Below are 16,799 nucleotides of genomic sequence, written 5' to 3'. Positions count from 1 at the left end.
ATGCTGCAAAGGTTAAATTAGATAATGACATGGGCAAAAAGCTTCACCAGTGCCTGCCATATTAAGGGTGTGAGCAATGCCACAGCCTCCCAGTGGGCTGCTCCATGATGCTTGGGAGGAGGCCTCCTCTACTCCCTAGGCTCACAGGGCATGAAGGGTTTGCCTCTTCCATGAAGGGGACAGCCAAAAAGAAGTAGTCACCAAAAATAAAAACCAAACTTATATTTCGGGCTAGTGGCACTTTACCCAGTTCTTTCCACATTTCCTTCCAGATTAGGGAACTCAAGGCCAGGAGCTGGAGAAAGTTCTCTAGAAATCTCACCCTAACTGGACCTGGGATGATGCCCTTGACTCAAAGATGCCTCACATTGTCTCTTAAAAACAGTATTGTTTTGCACTCACAACAACTGCAATCAGTAAGGTCTTCCGTCAGGTGGGGTGAACCCCTCACCTGTGGCTGAAGATGTGTCTTTTTCTGTTTTTCTACTGTTCATGACCCCGGGGGCTGATTACAATTTCCTGCTAACAATCAGTCTGGCTCCATCGGCCATCTGGGGTATGTGCTGATGAGAACAAATCATTAAAAAGAAACAAAACCCAAAAAACGAAACACACCTCAGCCAGCTGTGGGAGGTGTGGACTCTGCCCTGACTGCAGAGTGGACCGTGCAATCCGCTGAAGCGCTCTGTGCCTCAGTCATCTCATCTATAAAAAGGAGGTTACCCCTGAAGACCTTCTGAAGACTCCTCCGGCCAAGGATGGCCCTTCTCTCATGGCCAGCATTCCCTACAGTGTTTGGGGGAATGTCCAAGGGAAGCAGGGCCACACCTTTTATTATAATGGTTCTCAACCTTTCTAATGCTGTGGCCCTTTCATACGGTTCCTGTGGGTCACAACACACAGGTTGAGAACCGCTGTTTTATCAGATAGCAGCTAAATCCCCAGCCCATTCCCCTCATTGAAGACTCAACTCCAGAATTCATCTGTGACTTTAATGGCAGGAAAGCAAGCGGTCTTTGTGGCCTCCCCCGGACTGGATGCACACACCTCACAGCCTGAGGCCTGGTCCCCAAGAACTGGCAACCTAATAGGATAAACAGCAAGTGGTTTCAAAACACACAGTCAGATTTCTGGGACAGAAGTTAGATATTTCACACTATGACTCATCAGTGGAAAATAAAAGGTTTAGCACCTAAGTTTGAACATGCCTATCAGCAGTTTGGCCGATGTCAATCACTCTGGCATTGGTATGGGACCCTCAGATGCCTCCCCCCAAGATTCCCCACTCTCCCCTGACCTCTCAAAACCTGGGCCCTAGGGGAATTCTGCTTGGCTACAAGGTGGCCTAGAAGGTGACCTGCCTCATTAAAATGGAGACCTGGAGAACTAGCCTGTAACCCTAAAAACTTGAAATCCCCCAGCTCTGGGGTATGAAAGAGGAGTGGGGGAGGGGTGCACTGGTAGCCAGGTGACCTGGGAGGGAATCCACCCACAACACACATACCCACAGCCCCTCCCTCCACATACACACACACACACACACACACAAACTCACAACTAACAACCTAAGGAGGAAAAATGCAAAGGGAATGGGCCATAAAGGGGCTCTGGCCCCAGTCCATGAGGTGGTATCCATCCACCACACAGAAGATCCAACACAGTGAGGGGTCAGAACCAGAGTTATTTGGGCCTGTCCACTCCAAATCGGAGGGTGAACTCTTCAGCCTTCTTTCTGAACAGCTCTGGATTCTGTGTCATCAGGTCAGCAAGTTCCACCCGCAGGGGCTCTGCCAGATTCGGTTTATTCACCATCAAGTTGAGGGCATCCAAGACTGGGGAGAGACCAGATTAGGACATCAGGGCAGAGGGAAAAAGTCCTGGAAGGAGGCAATGACTATCCATTCCCAGATCCCCCGATATTCCACACTCGCTCCTTAGGGAACCCCTGAACAGGTTCCATCTCTTAGGATGACTCTACAACCAAATCAAATAACCTTGTTCTTGGTGATGATATCCAAAGCCTTGACTGGTTATATCAGTGATTTTCAAACAGTTATGTTCTGTGGGCTTCAGAGAACATCATGGGGTAACTGAGCTAAGTGGGGTGTCTGGGTCTCAGCCCCATTTCAACAAGAGCCTTTCTGCAGACACAACTGTAAAAGGGATTCTACCTAATAAATGTAAATATTAGAACCCAGTTGTTTGTACCCTCACATTAATCTGAAATTTTAAAAAATTAAATTAAAAATAAAAAAGCAGTCTCAAATTCTTCCAAAGGGAGGGGGAAAAACTCTCTCTCTCAAAAAAAAAATAATAATAATAAAACAAACAAACAAAAAAAAACACCTCTCTGTTTTTCTCTGTTATATTGAGGTCCCAAATAACCTTTTTCTATTCATGAGCTGTCCTCCAGAACCATTTCAGAGAGAATCATCAAAGTAAACTTTTATTCCAGCAAAAGGATGCTAAGGCTGAAGATGAAAACCACCACGGCCTCATGGCCTTCCATCTCTCACAGATGCATCCAGAAACCTAGCGCAGGCAGCAGCCCATCTCCCTAGGCACGTGCACACGCACACACACACACACACACACACACAGTTCTGAGTGTGAGTGCTTCACAGAACCCCTGAAGCTCATCCAAGGACCACTCCTCTGCCACCTCCCTGTACCACCCCAAGGATGCTTGTCTCAGGGGTTTAGAACTCCTGAGCTAGTCCAGATGCAGGACAGCACATTGATTAAGCCCCTAGAGTTGCATTGTCCAATATGGTAGCCGCTAGCCACATGTGGTCATTCAATTTCATTACAATTAAATACAAAGACTTCAGTTTCTAAGTTGCACTAGCCACATGAGGTTAGTGACCACAGTACTAAGGACACCTCTGCTCCTGAGTTAGCCAAGCTCTGCCAGCTGTATAACCTCAAGCAACCATTTCACCTCTCGCATGCCTCAGTGTCCCCACCTATTAAACAGGGCTAATGATAGCATTGCCTTGTGGGCTGTTGAAGGGATAAAAAATGAAGTTGGCGTGCGATGCTTTCAGCACAGTACCAAAAGTGCTCGATACCTGATGGGTATTATCATTATTAGGCCAACCCCCTCCATGGCCATTTAGGGAACTGAGGCCAAAGTCCACAGATGGAACAGCAGGTCTTCTTATCCAAAGTCCTTCCCTTTGCAGCCAAACTGCCTCTCTTTCTCATGAACCATGGCAAAGTTCCTCTGTCACTCCTGCCCAAGTGCAGGGACACAGGCAGGAGCAAGTCAGCCTGTCTTGGGTCAGAGGAAGAATCCCTTCTATATAAGTTCAGCTGCAACTCACAAATTTTATTTCCTCTCTTTTGGTCTCTTCTAACTCAAAATAAGCTCAATAATCACTCTCCAGTAACTCCCGACCCAGGATCAGCCCCTGCACCCAGTCAAGCCCAGCCCCACCTTGGCAGGTCTTGGTGCAGGGCTTCCAGTTCTCGTTGCTGATGATGGGCAGACAGACCTGGCCGTTCTCATCCACATTGGGGTGGTAGATCTTGGTTGTGAATTTTACCATGGGGGGCTTGAACGGGTACTCCCCAGGGAAGGTGATGCTCAGGTTGAAGGCCTTCAGGTGGTAGGGAGGTTGGTCCTATGCAGAGAGAAGGGGTCAAGCTCTGGTTTGGCTTTCCTCCCCCTCCCCCCATCACAGGATCCCAGGCATCTTCTGGTTCACTCCCAGGAAGAATCAGAAGCAGGAGATATTCCTGACATCTGCATTCACTTGGCAGCTGAGCCAAAGATTAGCAGAAGGGTGGAATCACAAAAAGAGGCAGTGTGACCAGGGGCAAGCCATTTCCCATGTCTGGGCCACAGTTTCCTCATTTGAAAAATGGGTAAAGATGGACTAGATGAGCTCTAAGGACCATCCTGGCTCTAAAGACTTTCTGAGAATTTTGGAAGAGGAAAAGGACAGAACATCCTTGCTTTGAGAGCCATTAGCAAGTTCAGGAGAACATCTCTGGGGGCGAAGAAATGGAGAAACTAAGGAAATCCCAAGAATGCGGGGCTTGGGAAAGGAAAATGGGGAAGGCACTGTGGAAAACTGTACAGCACTTTCCAAAAAAATTAAACACAGAATTACCATGGGATCCAGCAATTCTACTTTTGATATACGTTAAGGGTCATTATAAAAATTTTGAGATACACAAATATCAAGAAATGTAAAATCCCTGTGGACAGAAATGAATGAAGCCCTCCCAGCAACACTGGTAAGCCGAGAAAATTGAAACTTGCACAGTGAATTGGAAAGGACACTGCCAACTGTTTTTCTTTTTCCTTTTTTTTTTTCTTGAGACAGAGTCTCACTTTGTCGCCCCTGGTAGAGTGCTCTGGTATCACAGCTCACAGCAACCTCTAACTCTTGGGCACAAATGATTCTCTTGCCTCAGCCTCCCAAGTAGCTGGGACTATAGGCGCCCGCCACAATGACCGGCTATTTTTTTTTTCAAGAGATGGGGTCTCACTCTTGCTCAAGGCGGTCTGGAACTCATGAGCTCAGGCGATCAATCCACCTTGGCCTCCCAAAGTGCTAGGATTACAGGTATGAGCCACCGTGCCAGGTTTGACTGTTTTTCTTGAAAGTGAAATAATAGAGCATCACACAGTCTGTCTCAAAACTTTTGTAGTGACCCATGTATACCCACAAGACTGAAAGCAAGGACACAAACAGGTATCTGTATACCCATGTTCACAGCAGCATTATTCACAATAGACAAAAGGCAAAAGCAAACCAAGTGTCCATCAATGGATGAATAAAAAATACAATGAAATATTTTTTAGCCTTAAAAAGAAATGAATTCTGATACATGCTACAACATGGATGAACATTGAAGACATTACGCTAATACAATAAGCTGGACCAAACAACAAAAAAAGACATATTGTATGATGCTACTTATGCGAGGTACCTACCCTGTTTCCCCGAAAATAAGACGTTCCCTGAAAATAAGACCTAGCGCGTCTTTGGGAGCACACCTTAAAATAATTTTTGGGGAAACAGGGTAGAATAGTCAAATTCATAGATATAAAATAGAAAAGTGGTTACCGGGTGATGAGGGGTGGAGGAATGCGGAGTTATTATTGAATGGGTGGCGTTTCAGTACAGGGACACGAAAAGTTCTAGAAATGGATGGTGGTAACGGTTGCACAACAATGTAAACGTATTTATTTTTATTTATTTATTTTATTTTTAATTTTTTTTATTTTTGAGACAGAGCCTCAAGCTGTCGCCCTGGGTAGAGTGCTGTAGCATCAAAGCTCACAGCAACCTCCAACTCCTGGGCTCAAGCAATTCTCCTGCCTCTGCCTCCCAAGTAGCTGGGACCACAGGCGCCCGCCACAATGCCCAGCTATTTTTTGGTTGTGGCCATCATTGTTGTTTGGCAGGCCTGGGCTGGATTCAAACCCGCCAGCTCAGTGTATGAGGCTGGCGCCTTAGCGGCTTGAACCACAGGCGCCGAGCCAATTTATTTATTTATTTAGAGACAGAGTCTCATTATGTCACCCTCGGTAAAGTACTGTGGCATCACAGCTCACAGCAACCTCCAACTCTTGGGCTTAAAGCAATTCTCTTGCCTCAGCCTCCCAAGTAGCTGACACTACAGGCACCTCCACAATGCCCGGCTATTTTTTTGTTGCAGTTGATTAGCTGGCCTGGGTCAGGTTCGAACATGCCACCCTCAGTGTATGTGGCTGGCGCCATAACCACTATGCTATGGGCTCCGAGCCAACGTAAATGTGTTTAATGTTACTGAACTCTACACTCAAAAATGCTTAAGATGGTAGATTTTGTTATGAGTATTTTACCAGGATTAAACAGAAAAAAGCCAAACCCAGAGACTGGAATGTCCAAGGGGTTAGGAGATGCCAGGAGCCATTGGAAGACCCTCCAGACTTCAAGCAGATTGCAGACTTTGCTGAGCACCTATCGGTGCCACCCTGTGCTGAGGAGTTGACATGCATAGGCCATGCAGCAGAGGGTGGGGCTATACAGGGCCTGGAGCCACCCTGCCTGGGTATGAATCTTGGCTTGGCCACTCACTAGCTGTGTGATGTTGGGCTTAACCTTTCTGTGTTTCCATATAGGGGTAATAATAGACTTCTTCATAGGGCTTATGTGAAGATTAAATGATTTATCTTATGCCAAGGGTCTAGAGCAGGGCCTGGCACATGGCAAATGCTTCATGTGTCAGCTATTATGATAACTATGAAACTAATGACTACCAGCTGCTCTATTTACAGATGAGAAAACTCAAGCTCAGTGTGTATAAGTAACGTGCCCAGGGCCACAGCGGCCTTGATGGGACCCAGCGCTGTTAGACTCTACATTTCCACATCTCCACTGTAACCACTAGTCTGCACCCCTAGAAGGGAGGAACCCCAAACTTGGATGATCCCCATGCAGAGCACAGTTGCCTTCAGGCTAGTTCCAAAGCACCAAAGGTCCTTTCAGAATCCTTGTTATTAATAAGACAGGGCAAAAACAGCAAGAATGACATATATAGTTAAGCACAGGGTCAAGGTTTTCACACAGCTCCTCCTCTGGAGACCACAGTGATTTGGGGCCATTGAGATAAGGCCTAGATGATCTACTGGGCAGATAATGTCTCAGCTTTAGTTGCCTCCATGATAAGAAAAAGCTGGACTGATTAAGTAAGACAGACCAAGGACTGAGACCTCAGAGCAAGACAGAGGATGGTATCTAGTTTGGATGTTTGTCCTCACAAACCTCATGCCGAAACTTAACCCACAATGATGGAGGCTGCGCCTGATGGGAGGCATTTGGGTCATGGTGGCAGATCTCTTTATGAATGGCTTGGTGTTGTCAGTGATAAGTGAGTTCTCTTGCTCTATTCATTCCTGTGAGAACTGGTTGTTAAAAAGAGCCTGGTGGCGGCGCCTGTGGCTCAAGGAGTAGGGCGCCGGTCCCATATGCCAGAGGTGGCGGGTTCAAACCTAGCCCTGGCCAAAAACCAAAAAAAAGAGCCTGGTAACTCTCCCCTCTCTCTGTCCCTTCCTCTCTTGTCACGTGATGCCTGCTCCCTTTCAATGAATGGCAGCAGCCTGAGCCCTCACCAGAAGCACCTGCTAGCACCATGCTTCTCAGACAGCCTGCAGAACCAAATAAACCTCTCTTCTTTGTAAATTACCCAGCCTCAGGTAATCCTGTAGAGCAATACTAACTGCACTAAGATGGAGGGTATCTATGGGTCCTTTCCACAAGGGCCTAACGGAAGAATTGAACAGCAGAATCATGGAGCCAAAAACTTGGGGGACCTGGCCCTGCTCTGTCACCAGCCTGCTATGTGACTTCGATCTGCTCAAGGATCCAGTTTCCTCATGTATAAAATGAAGACGTTGCACCAGACAGAGATTTCACACTGTACTTTAGGTCAGCTGAGAAACTCCCACTGCCTTCTAAGTTCTGGGCTAAATAAAGCATTTTGCTACTTTAAAAATTTTGAAAAACATTCATTTTTTCATGGAGGGGGTAAGAGAGATGACTGGAATCAGCTGAATTCTAGCCCTGCCACCATATTCTGGGTTACCACAGTGGACAACTTGCTTAATCTCCTCAGTTTCCTTCTCCTCAACCATAGAGGAAGATGACCCTCCTCGCAGCTGGTTGAAAGGATTCAATATGATCTCATATGTCATGTCCTCAAAATAGCACTTGGTCCACAGGGGCCTTTCAAGGAATGGGAACTCTTATTATTAGCTCCAAAAGGCTCATCCATCTGAAATCTTCCATGGCCCAGATGTGACAAGTGGGGCCACCTTGGTGAATTGAGACTGAGCCTTTGAGGGACAATTTGTCTGCTCATCTCAAAGACTTTTCTCAGTCCTCCTTCCCCTGCTGGCCAAACCATCCCCTCCTTTATGACTTCTGGTTATTCTGTACCAACTAGCTTCTTCAGGACTCCTATAAAGCTAGAAGTTCTTGGGCCAATGCTGGGGGCATGTCTAGCCATCTTGGTCTTATCAGCTATTGACACCCTCTGATTTCATTGTATTCTCCCAAATGTGACCTTTCCTGGGTCTTCCTATGATTCAACTTCCTCCTTCTGACCACCGCTTCCCCCACCCCACTTCATCTCAAAGCTGGTCTCGCTGGAGATCTAATCAGTCTCTGCAGCTCCTTCTCACATCTTCCCCTGGTACCTGTCTTCCCCTGGCAGACAGCCTCACCCCAAGCCAGATAAGTGGATCACTTCAACACAGCAGCCCAAGAGACTTGACAGTCTCCAAAGTTGACCTGACTCAAGCCTTTCTCCATTTTTCTGGACTACAGATTAAGTGAAAGAGAAGATGCCACAACCTAGACCACTGCATTGTCAGTAAGAAGTCCAAATCCTGGGCCTGCCAATCAACAATGACAACTGCAACAACAAAAACATAGCCAGGCATTGTGATGGGCACCTATAGTCCTAGTTACTTGGGAAGCTGGAGCAAGAGAGTTGCTTTTAAGCCCCAGAGTTTGAGGTTGCTGTGAGCTACTCTACTGAGGGTGACAGTGAAATTCTGTCTCAAAAAAAATAAAAAATTAAAACAGGGCGGCACCTGTGGCTCAAAGGAGTAGGGCGCCGGCCCCATATGCTGGAGGTGGCGGGTTCAAACCCAGCACTGGCCAAAAACTGCAAAAAAAAAAAAAAAAATTAATTAATTAATTAATTAAAACAGAAAAATTAGCTGGGCATTGTGGCCAGCACCTGGGGTCCCAGCTACACGGGAGGCTGAGGTAGGAGGATCCCTTGATCCCAGGAGGTAGAGGTTGCCGTGAGATAAGCTGAGGCCACGGCACTCTGGTCTGAGCAACACTGTGTGACTCTGTCTCAAAAAAAAAAAAAAAAAAGCTAAATAAAATAATAAATAAAGCTAATAATAAGATGAATTGCTCTCTCCATATTCCAAATTCAACAAAAAGCTCCAATGTCTTAATTTATATTTCTAAGTAAACAAAGGTATATAAATGAATTTCTGAAAGAAGGCATCTTGGAAATATAAGAATTATATGACGAAAGAAAGATCCTGCATTTTGATAGGTTCTTTGGAATACTGCCTTCAAAGGGAGACTTTTTTTTTTTTTTTTTTTTCGGCCGGGGCTAGGTTTGAACCTGCCACCTCCGGCATATGGGACCGGCGCCCTACTCCTTGAGCCACAGGCGCCGCCCTCAAAGGGAGATTTTATCAAGATAATATCAAATAACAAATGGAGAAAAATGAGACAGTAGTAACAAGCTGTGTTGTCATATGTAATGGTAATTTTCTGAAATAAGGTCTTTAAAAGAAAACAAAATAGGGCGGTGCCTGTGGCTCAGTGGGTAGGGCGCTGGCCCCATATACGCAGCCCCGGCCAAACTGCAACAAAAAATAGCCGGGCGTTGTGGCGGGCGCCTGTAGTCCCAGCTATTCGGGAGGCTGAGGCAAGAGAATTGCCTAAGCCCAGGAGTTGGAGGTTGCTGTGAGCTGTGACGTCACAACACTCTACCAAGGACAATAAAGTGAGACTCTATCTCTAAAAAAAAAAAGGAAAGAAAAAACAAAATACCTTTTAGGTTTAGGGGAGCAAATTCTACTAACTTCGGGAACCTGGAAGATCATCTCCAGCCCTTAACAAAGATTCAAGTGAAGTTTACTTCTTCTTCCCTTTGATGCTGTTTGCTGAATCTCTATGGTGGTCCTGGTGGCTCCCAGTTAGAGGAGGGGGTCTACTACTAAGTCCAAAAGACTTTTAGCATCTTCATCAGTCTGCCTGGATCTCCAAAGCAATTGATCCAGAAAGAGACCCCCTCCCCCAATGATAACCTCAGAGAAAGGCCCCTAAGGCCTAGTCCTAGCCCTCCATGTCCATGCCCCTGGCCTAAGTCATCCTCAGTCCAAAGTCATGATCCCCACAGATACTCACAGGCAGGAGGAGAGCATGCCACACCAGGACGTTGGCATCATCACTCAACAGGTTCCGCAGGTAGTAGGGAGGCTTCTTCTGGAGATCTTCCAGCTCCTGCAGAAAGCACAGTGAGTGGCAGTTGGCCCAGGCCTCCCTATGTCAGCCCCCTGGCATTAGCAGCAAGCTGCCTAGAGTGGGAAGCTGGCAAAGTCAGGGCCTCCATTTACTGAGCATTCAGTGTACATAATCTGACACATCACCAAGTGCTGTAAGTAAATTATCTGACTTTGGCCACATCACAACTCTGCATGTACTAGATGTAGGCAGAAGACATTCTTCTCGATGTTAAAAGTTGGGAGTAAACTCTCTTAGGAAATTTTTCTCTTGAAAGCAAAATATTGAACCTTTGCCCTCTTGCCTTCTTCCTAGAAAGTCAGTAGGTCATAATTCCCCCCGTTCTTCCTCCTCTCTTCCTTCCATCTGCATCCACAGAGAGAACACAGCAAAGACATCATTCCACCCCTTCAAATGCTGCCAGACCAGGGCTGCGGAAGGAAAATGACTTAGGTAGACAACAGTGGAGAAGAACTCAATGCACCAATCAGGGAAAAAGGGGATGAGCAGCAACTCACTTTCCTAGAAATGTGGCCCATTCACCTGGACATCAATGAATTCTCCCAGTATCCATTTACTGAGCATTTTCTACAGACACTTAACTAAGACAGGGCCCAGCCCTCAAGAACTTCAGAGGAGTAATAGACAAAACATGAATATAGGCTCGGTGCCTGTGGCTCAAGCAGCTAAGGCGCCAGCTGGCGGGTTCAAATCCAGCCCAGGCCCGCCAAACAACAATGACCACTGCAACCAAAAAATAGCCGGGCGTTGTGGCGGGCACATGTAGTCCCAAATACTTGGGAGGCTGAGGCAGGAGAATCACTTGAATCCAGGAGTTGGAGGTTGCTGTGAGCTGTGATGATATAACACTCTACCCAGGGCAACAGTTTGAGGGTCTGTCTCAAAAAATAATAAATAAATAAAATAAAATAAATAAAAAATAATGAAAAAAACATGAATATAAACAATGAGTGTGGATACAAAGAAGGGAAGGCAATCAGAGAGGAGCAGGAAGACTTCACAGGTGTACACGGTGAGCTGGGCCACGCCGAATGAATAGGAGTTCACCATGAAGAGAAAGGGAGAGGCATCACGTTAGGGCAAATGTGTGCAGTGTGTCCGGCAGAAAGTTAACAGTTATTAGAGGAAAAAAGTTCCATGGTCAAGTATGTTTGGGAAAACTAGGGTAAAGAGGTTTCTTCACTCTAGGACTTCCCTGAGCCTTTCATATGCTATTATTGTATATAGTAACCCTCCAAGATGGGAGCTCATGGCACACAGTACTTTTCAAATGTATTTGATTAAGGAAACTCCTCCCCTTTTGGGGTCCATCTTGAAGGACTGCAGACCTTTTTTGTGGGAGGTAGATAAAAAGACATTCAAAGGCAGGTCACATTCCTCTGGAACAGTCAATAGTATAAATCAGTGGTTCTAATTGGGGGCAATTTTACCCCAGAGCACATTTGGTAATGTCCAGAAACATTTTTCATTGTCACAAATAGGGGGAATACTACTGGCATCCAGTGAGTAGAGGCCAGAAGTGTTGACAAACATCCTACAAAAAATTATTTGGCCCAAAATATCAATAGTGACAAGATTGAGAAACTCTTGTGTAAAGAAAACCAGAGAGAAAGTTTCCCAAACCCACAGGTGAGGTGGGGCCCTTTCAACACTGTAGATCACCTAAACTTTCCCCACCCAACAAATAAACACACTTCACTGCCTCCTCTTATCCTTCACCTCATATTCCATTTCTGTTCAGCTAACAGATTCCTTCTGGTGCCTTCTGCCCAGTCTATGGCCTCTCATTTATCTTTACCCCAAACTAGAAGCATCTGTTACTGAAAGTCCTAATTTCAGTATTATCTGTGACTCTTTGACCAGAATGAAGCCAAGGCAGGACAGAGATCTGGAAGAGACATTTTTCTGATTTTAATATAACTAGGAACATACGGACTTTACCTGTTACAGGTGAATTCTGCCCATAGCCTGAGAAAGTTCAAACCAAAGCTAGGACACACCCCTCTTTGGAAATCACCTGACTTAAGAGAAAGGGAAAATGAAAGTAGAGAGGCTATTAAAATAGCCTGTAGGCTGAAGACCATGAGCCGGAGCTTGAATCTCAGCACCATCACTCCTTACTGAATGACCCCAGACAACCAAGTTATCTTCTCAGAGCCTCAATTTCCTCATCTGTAAAATGGAGGCATATCACTTATCTCACAGAGTTGCTGTGAGAATTAGATGCAAAAAATAACTGATGTAAACTGTCTGGCCTTTAATGGAGCCAGTATAATAAATACTGGCTGCCCTCTCTTTCCCAGTTGGTGAGAAATACCCTGTGTCCACCTTGGTGTCAGTCAGCCTGAAGATTTCAGTTCTGAGCCAACCCAGCTGTGTCAGTGCCCCAGTCTGAGACCATTTTCTTCTCAGAGGCTAAGAGTAGCAGCCAACCCCTTTAGCCCCTGAACCTGCCCTTCCTCTCTGCAGATTGAAGGAGCCCACCTCCCTGGAGCCTGCCCCTCCCCTCTGCAGATGGGAAGCCCACTTCTGAGAGTCACAAAGCTGGGGTGGAGGGGCTGGGGGTGCCAGTACCACCTCACTAGGGTTTCTCCTCCTCCCCATCTATCTACATCTCCTGGCAACATTCCAGTCCTCCAAACACCCTGGGTTTTCCCACCTCCTGGGGGAAACTACCTCTTCTCCATCCTTCCAGATCTTATTGCAAATTGTGCCTCTAATAGGAATGAAGGCTCAAAGAGGGCAGGATTTTTGGTTCATCTGTGTCTCCCCCACCTCCTAGAACAGGATCAATCCGTATTGACATTCAACATTTGTTCAAGCACCAAATAAAATCCACCTACTCCAGGAGGCTTTCCATGTCCATGTCGGTATCTTTTCCTCCAAGAATATCCAGAGAATTTTGCCCGCAAATCCTAATCAACACCCCGACTTCTGAGGACTCTGGTAATGTAGGCATCAAATCATGGGATAGGCCATGCGCTTTTTCAAGGCAAGGACCCAGTCCTGGTTGTCTCTTTTCACAACCTACCACCCACCACCACCACCGGCAGAACGCCTGGCACCAAGATGCCAAGGAACCCTTCCCGCACTTAAGACACACTCAGTTGTTGCCCTAAGTTTCCGGCAGGAGAAATGAAATGGAAATCAGCTCGGAGGAACTGCTCATCTCCATCCGCAGCACGGCTCAGGGAACTCAGGAGATCCCCGCCCCCACCCCAAACTCCAGCTCTGGGCGCTCTCGCAGACCCAGGGCTCCTCTGGGTAGGAGGCGGGGATGACAGGGATTCAGAGAGCCCCGGTGCCCAGAAAAATAAATAAACGAGCTCAGAGAACGGCGGAGGAGATGAAAGGGGGGTGGGGAGGGCGGCACGGGAAAGGGTTACCTTCGCCACTCGCTTGCTTGCCGTCATCTCGGAATCGATCGGGTGGCACCGGCGGACTCCAGCGGGGCAGTGCGCGAACCCGCGGACTCGGCGAGTCCAGCCCTCCGGACCTCGGTCCGGAAGCCCCGCCCACGCCCACGCCCACGCCCACGCCCCGCGCCACCCGCGCGACAGCTGTGCAGAGCAGACCTTCTCCCTACTGCTGGGCTGAAACGAGAAGGCCGCCGAGGAGGGGACTCGCTGGGCCCCGGCCAGATCCCCGGCGCGGTGGGCCCAGGAACTTGCGCTCTTTGTCGGGAGACCGGGGCGGGCCCTGGAGCGCGCGGCGTCGCCTGGTCCCTGCGGCCCGCTGGGGGGCGCCGCGCACCAGGCAGCGAGCGCGCGGGAACGCGGTATGGGGTCCGCCCATCTCCGCAGAGCCTCCGGAGCCTCGGTCTCTGTCAGCCCCCTCGGCTCCACCCAGAATACACAGTCGCTCTGAGGAAGGAAGGGACGCTTGCTGTGCAGGCGCAGCTCCACGACCAGTCCGCGCGGCGGCGGCCTTCTCTGTCTGACAGCGGCCCTAAGCCCCTCTAGCGCATTCTCGGAGAACCCGGGCAAGTCGGTTCCCTCCCTGAGCCCAGTGCCCGGGCTCGAAAAATGAGTGGGGGACAGCATAGACCGCATGCCCTCCAAAGACCGCTCCCTTAGGCAGAGTGGGATCCTTTGTGCTGTCCAGCATTCGGTGGCGGGTCTGCAACGACGTTCGTTCTCCTGAGTCGCTTGGGGCCGAGCACCGCAAGGGGGTGCGTTAGGTCGATTCTCTTTCGCTTTTATTTGGTCGACCATCATCCAGTCCTTCACTAGGTTTAATATTCAGTAAGTGCCCACTCTAAGTGGATTTGGGAAAACAGTCCAGTGTGGGAAGCCCCAGGATGGACTTCAGGAGCCTCCTTTCAAAGAGAGGCTGCTCAGCCGCCCTTATTTTACTCCTGCCCCTTTACAAACTGTGAGCCGAGTATGTGTCCCCAAACCCAGCTAGAAGTCTCATCCCTCCGTGCAAAGGCAGAGACCTGAACCCCGGTCTCAAACTCCTGTCCTCAAGCGATTCTCCCATCTGTGCCTGGATTTAAGGTGTGAGCCACCCCGCCCGGCCAGCCCCTGAATTTTTAATAATTGTGGGGAAGGAATCCTCACGACCTAAACAAGAGTACAGCCATTTTGAGAGGACAGCTAGTTAGAGGAAACAGACCAGCAACCAAACTATATGATCAAAGCAGGCCTCCCCCTCTTCCCCCACACAGACTCCTGGAATGGTTCAAGGACAGTGTTCCTAGGAAATAACAGAACAGTAACTTTCCACCTGCCCTGCTGGCCCCCAGATTAGCTCCTAGTGCAAAAAGCAGCTCCTGGGCAGAAGGGAGTGACTCTAAGATGACCCTTGGTACAAAGATCAGTCCCTGTGCAGAAGGCAGTGACTCCAAGATTAGCCCCAAATGCAAAGATCAGTCCCTCTGCAGAAGAGAATGACTCTCCTAGCAACCCCCTCCTGCATTCCAACTATATTGATAAAGGTTAATAAAAGCCTCTTGGAGCTGTGTGACAGAGAGCCGACTTCTGGCCAGAGTCCTTTCTGCTCTTTCCTCCTAATAAAACTTCTCCTTGATCCCAGGCAGGACTGGCCTCCTCTCCTTATTATGGCCTATTACCCCAACTCAATCCTTGGACCCCTTAATAACAATATAGAAAAATCACCTGGGCAGCACCTGTGGCTCAATGGGTAGGGCACCAGCCCCATATACCGAGGATGGCGAGTTCAAACCTGGCCCCGGCCAAACTGCAACAAAAAAAATATCTGTGTGTTGTGGCAGGCGCCTGTAGTCCCAGCTACTCCTGGAGGCTGAGGCAAGAGAATTGCCTAAGCCCAGGAGTTGGAGGTGGCTGTGAGCTGTGTGATGGCATGGCACTCTACTGAGGGTGATAGAGTGAGACTCTGTCTCTACAAAAAAAAAAAAAATCACTTGATACTATGGGAGTATAGAGGAGGATCACTTGATCCAGCCTCAGAAAGGCACAGAGGTTTCTGGAAGAGAGAAAAATCCAAGCGTACTACAAAGCATGAAGAGTTGGCTAGAGTAAGGGAATGGGATGCAGGTATTTCAGGAAGAGTGAACAGCAGGAGCAAAGACAAGGTGGCAGTGTATATGGAAACGAGATGCAGAGCAAAAGTCTCTGTTCATGCTAGTTGGTTCTCCTTCCCTTCTCTTGTAGAAATGCAGCATCTCTGAAGTGAATTCACCCCAGCCTCCCAGGCTGGGTTCTCCTCAACACAGGAGCCTCCTTTCAAAGAGAGCCTGCTCATCCGGTCTTTCCTTTCCCAATGCAGGTCAGAATGAGCCCCAAGGAGACTCAGGTCTTATTTATTTATTTTTGAGACAGGGTCTCAAGCTGTCGCCCTGGGTAGAGTGCTGTAGCATCACAGCTCACAGCAACTTCAAACTCTTGGGCTTAAGTGATTCTTTTGTGTCAACCTCCCAAGTAGCTGGGAATACAGGTGCCTGCCACAATGCCTGGCTATTTTTCTGGTTGCAGTTGTCATTGTTGTTTGGCAGGCCTGGGCCGGGTTTGAACCCTCCAGCTCTGGTGTACGTGGCTGGCGCCCTAGCCATTGAGCTACAGGCACCAAGCCAGAGACCCAGGTTTTAGTTCACATCTGTCCCCAAGTGCAGCATGGCCTTAGGTGGGAGGTGGAAACTTGGGTCTGCTTCCCAGGACTGTTGTGAGGATAAGCTCACAGAAGTAGAGGAACTTTGAAAATTATACATTCAAGTTATAAACACTCAAGTTGGAATCTCAGCTCCGCTATTCCTGACTATATAACATTGGGCAAATTACTTAACCTGTCTCTCTGTGCTTCTGTTTCCTCATCTGTAAAATGGGGCTAATAAAAGTGGATGTGAAGAATAATGAATTGATATTTGGAAAGAACCTAACTTAGAACTGTAGACAATAGATGATAGTTATAATAATGATATATAATAATAAATACTAAAATGATGGCAGGTGGCTGTCCAAGAGTGAATGTATTGGGTTGGAAGAAAAGATGCTTGAGCCCGCTCCCTCAGAGCAATGGCAGCACTTTCTTCCCAAATAGGAGACCCTGTTTTATTTCTCTCTAATCTAGTCATTGACATTTAGCCAGCCATCTACAGCATTGCATAAGGCCCTATGTTGAGTATTCTGTGGGACACAGGGGTTAGGCTGACTCGTGTCATCACCATTGAGTAAAAGAGACATACATCTGTGTAGATGACAAAAAGCTGCAGGAAAAAGACCTCTAGGTTTATTTCTTCAAGACTCAGCTTGCCAACTGTAA

The 16,799-nt window shown here is 47.7% G+C and overlaps 1 protein-coding gene across 1 annotated transcript; it reads right to left on the bottom strand.

Annotated features, from left to right (window-relative positions):
* Nucleotides 1-973: 973 nt before the first annotated feature.
* On the bottom strand, nt 974-13,836 carry UBE2L6 (ubiquitin conjugating enzyme E2 L6). Its single transcript, XM_053562326.1, has 4 exons — nt 13,445-13,836; nt 9,942-10,037; nt 3,440-3,626; nt 974-1,832 (listed from the first exon to the last, which is right to left on the bottom strand). Exons 1-4 carry the CDS (start codon nt 13,469-13,471, stop codon nt 1,681-1,683), a joined length of 462 nt encoding a protein of 153 aa, XP_053418301.1. The 5' UTR covers nt 13,472-13,836; the 3' UTR covers nt 974-1,680.
* Nucleotides 13,837-16,799: the final 2,963 nt, after the last annotated feature.

This window comes from Nycticebus coucang, chromosome 14 (assembly GCF_027406575.1).
Source record: "Nycticebus coucang isolate mNycCou1 chromosome 14, mNycCou1.pri, whole genome shotgun sequence".
NCBI classification, from domain to species: Eukaryota; Metazoa; Chordata; class Mammalia; order Primates; family Lorisidae; genus Nycticebus; species Nycticebus coucang.
The sequence above is the reverse complement of the archived record's forward strand: the minus strand, read 5'-3'. Positions and strand labels throughout refer to the sequence as shown.